Here is a 1841-nt window from a genome sequence, read left to right as displayed (position 1 = left end):
ATTTTATTAAAGATGAAAGAATTTAGACAGTTTTTAACTCTCAGGGATGCTGCAGTGTTCGTTTGACTTTGGGACTTGAAGTGGACGGAGTTTAAGACCCAGATTTACGGGTGCCTTATACGGCAATAACGACGGCCTGCTTGCATGTTCTACAGGGGAAAAAAAGTGCTTTGTTGTGTATCTGATGGACAAACACCAAACCAGTTCCACATCACTGAAGTGGCACCATTTTTACAAACTAATTCTGGTTCATCCATTTCACTCAACAATCCGCTTTTTCCCTTCTCATTCTCTGTTGCCTCCATGCTTTTTCGGCCATGTGCATATGAAAACAAAGGCACTGCGCATGTGCGTTTCACCCATATTGTATCGCGTTTTCTTATCGTTGCTTAACATTGTACCGGTATTACCGTGAACGGTATAATATGGCCCGGCCCTATATCCGACCATTTATTAGAGACTGAAGGGCACTAGGATTCTGTAGCAGAATAATAATCCAAAACATACCAGCAAGTTCACCTTAAGAAAAACAAAATGAAGATTTCGCTGTGGCGTGTAAAAAGCCGGTTTTTCGAAAACCCTCTAATTAATGAATTACAACAGTTCTGCAAAGTTCAGTGGGCCAAATTCTCACTATGTAGAGACCTGTTTATGGTTCAGATCAAAATATATTTTCTCTGGTGATTGTTGTTTTAGAGAAGAAAAAAATTTCCATTTCTTTTTTTTAGACGTCCAACAACTACATGTCTGTGAGGAGGCGGCGGAGGAGGAGGAGCCACTCGCAAACCAGCCAATCTATAGCGAGGTGAGGAGCTCCAATGTAGACCAGGAGGACCCAGACTCTCCACAGATTAATGAGGAACAGGAGGATCTCTGCAGCAGTCAGAAGGGAGAGCAGCTGGGAGTGAAGCTGGAGCCTGATATCTTCATGGTGACTCCTGCTTATGAGGAAAGTGACCACAGTGAAGCAGAACCAAACAGTGAACAAATCTCTCACAGCTCTGCTGAGAGCCAAGATCAGGAAGAAAGTCACCATGTGGACTTGGGGTTACTTGAAAATGCAGAGTTGAAGAAGAGGAGACTTTGCAGAAAGAAAAGTGACAGTAAGAGAGTAAAAATGGCTGCTGTGTCAGAGAGTCAGGGTCAAAGTGGGACAAGAAAAAAGACTGAACAATGTGACATATGTGGAAAAGCTTTTCAGTTTAAATCACGCCTGATTGCACACGTTAGAGTTCACACAGGTGAGAAGCCTTATTTGTGTAGCACCTGTGGGAAAGTATTCAATTACAAGTCAAAATTGGTTGTTCACACAAGGGTTCACACAGGTGAGAAACCATATTCTTGTAGCATCTGTGGTAAAACGTTTCTCCTTAGATCCCTTCTGACTACACATTTTAGAGTTCACACAGGTGAGAAGCCATATTCCTGTAGCACCTGTGGGAAATTGTTTGCTTCCAACTCAAAAATGAATGCTCACAGAAGGGTTCATACAAGTGAGAAACCATATCCTTGTATGACATGCGGAAAAACTTTTAAGAGTACAAGCAACCTGAAAACACATGTCAAACTTCACACAGGTGAGAAACCTTACCCTTGTATCACCTGTGGGAAAGAATTTAGTCAATGGATTAACATGAAGCGTCACATGAGGTGTCACACAGGTGAGAAGCCATATAGTTGCAGCACTTGTGGGAAAAGATTCCCTCATCAATCAGGATTGAAAGCTCACACAAATTCACACAAGGGAATGAAGGCTGTAGAATCTGTGGAAAAGGATTTTGTTAATGAGATACGATAATTGATATTGCTTAAAAGTGTTATGTTTAGAAAATGTGGGACAG

General features: G+C 41.7%; 1 protein-coding gene across 1 annotated transcript in view; it reads left to right on the top strand.

Annotated features, from left to right (window-relative positions):
• LOC121813658 overlaps positions 1 to 974 on the top strand; it is a gene marked incomplete at its 3' end in the record, with an annotated part of 10297 nt that extends 9323 nt beyond the window's left edge. The window contains 1 exon segment of the mRNA XM_042217545.1: positions 729 to 974. Within this exon segment, the coding sequence (XP_042073479.1) occupies positions 729 to 974 (246 nt within the window).
• Positions 975 to 1841: the final 867 nt, after the last annotated feature.

The sequence above is a fragment of the Haplochromis burtoni genome, unplaced genomic scaffold (genome assembly GCF_018398535.1).
Source record: "Haplochromis burtoni strain Fernald_Lab_line unplaced genomic scaffold, NCSU_Asbu1 Contig_2179, whole genome shotgun sequence".
In the NCBI taxonomy this organism is placed as follows: Eukaryota; Metazoa; Chordata; class Actinopteri; order Cichliformes; family Cichlidae; genus Haplochromis; species Haplochromis burtoni.
This window is presented reverse-complemented; position numbering and strand designations above follow the sequence as displayed.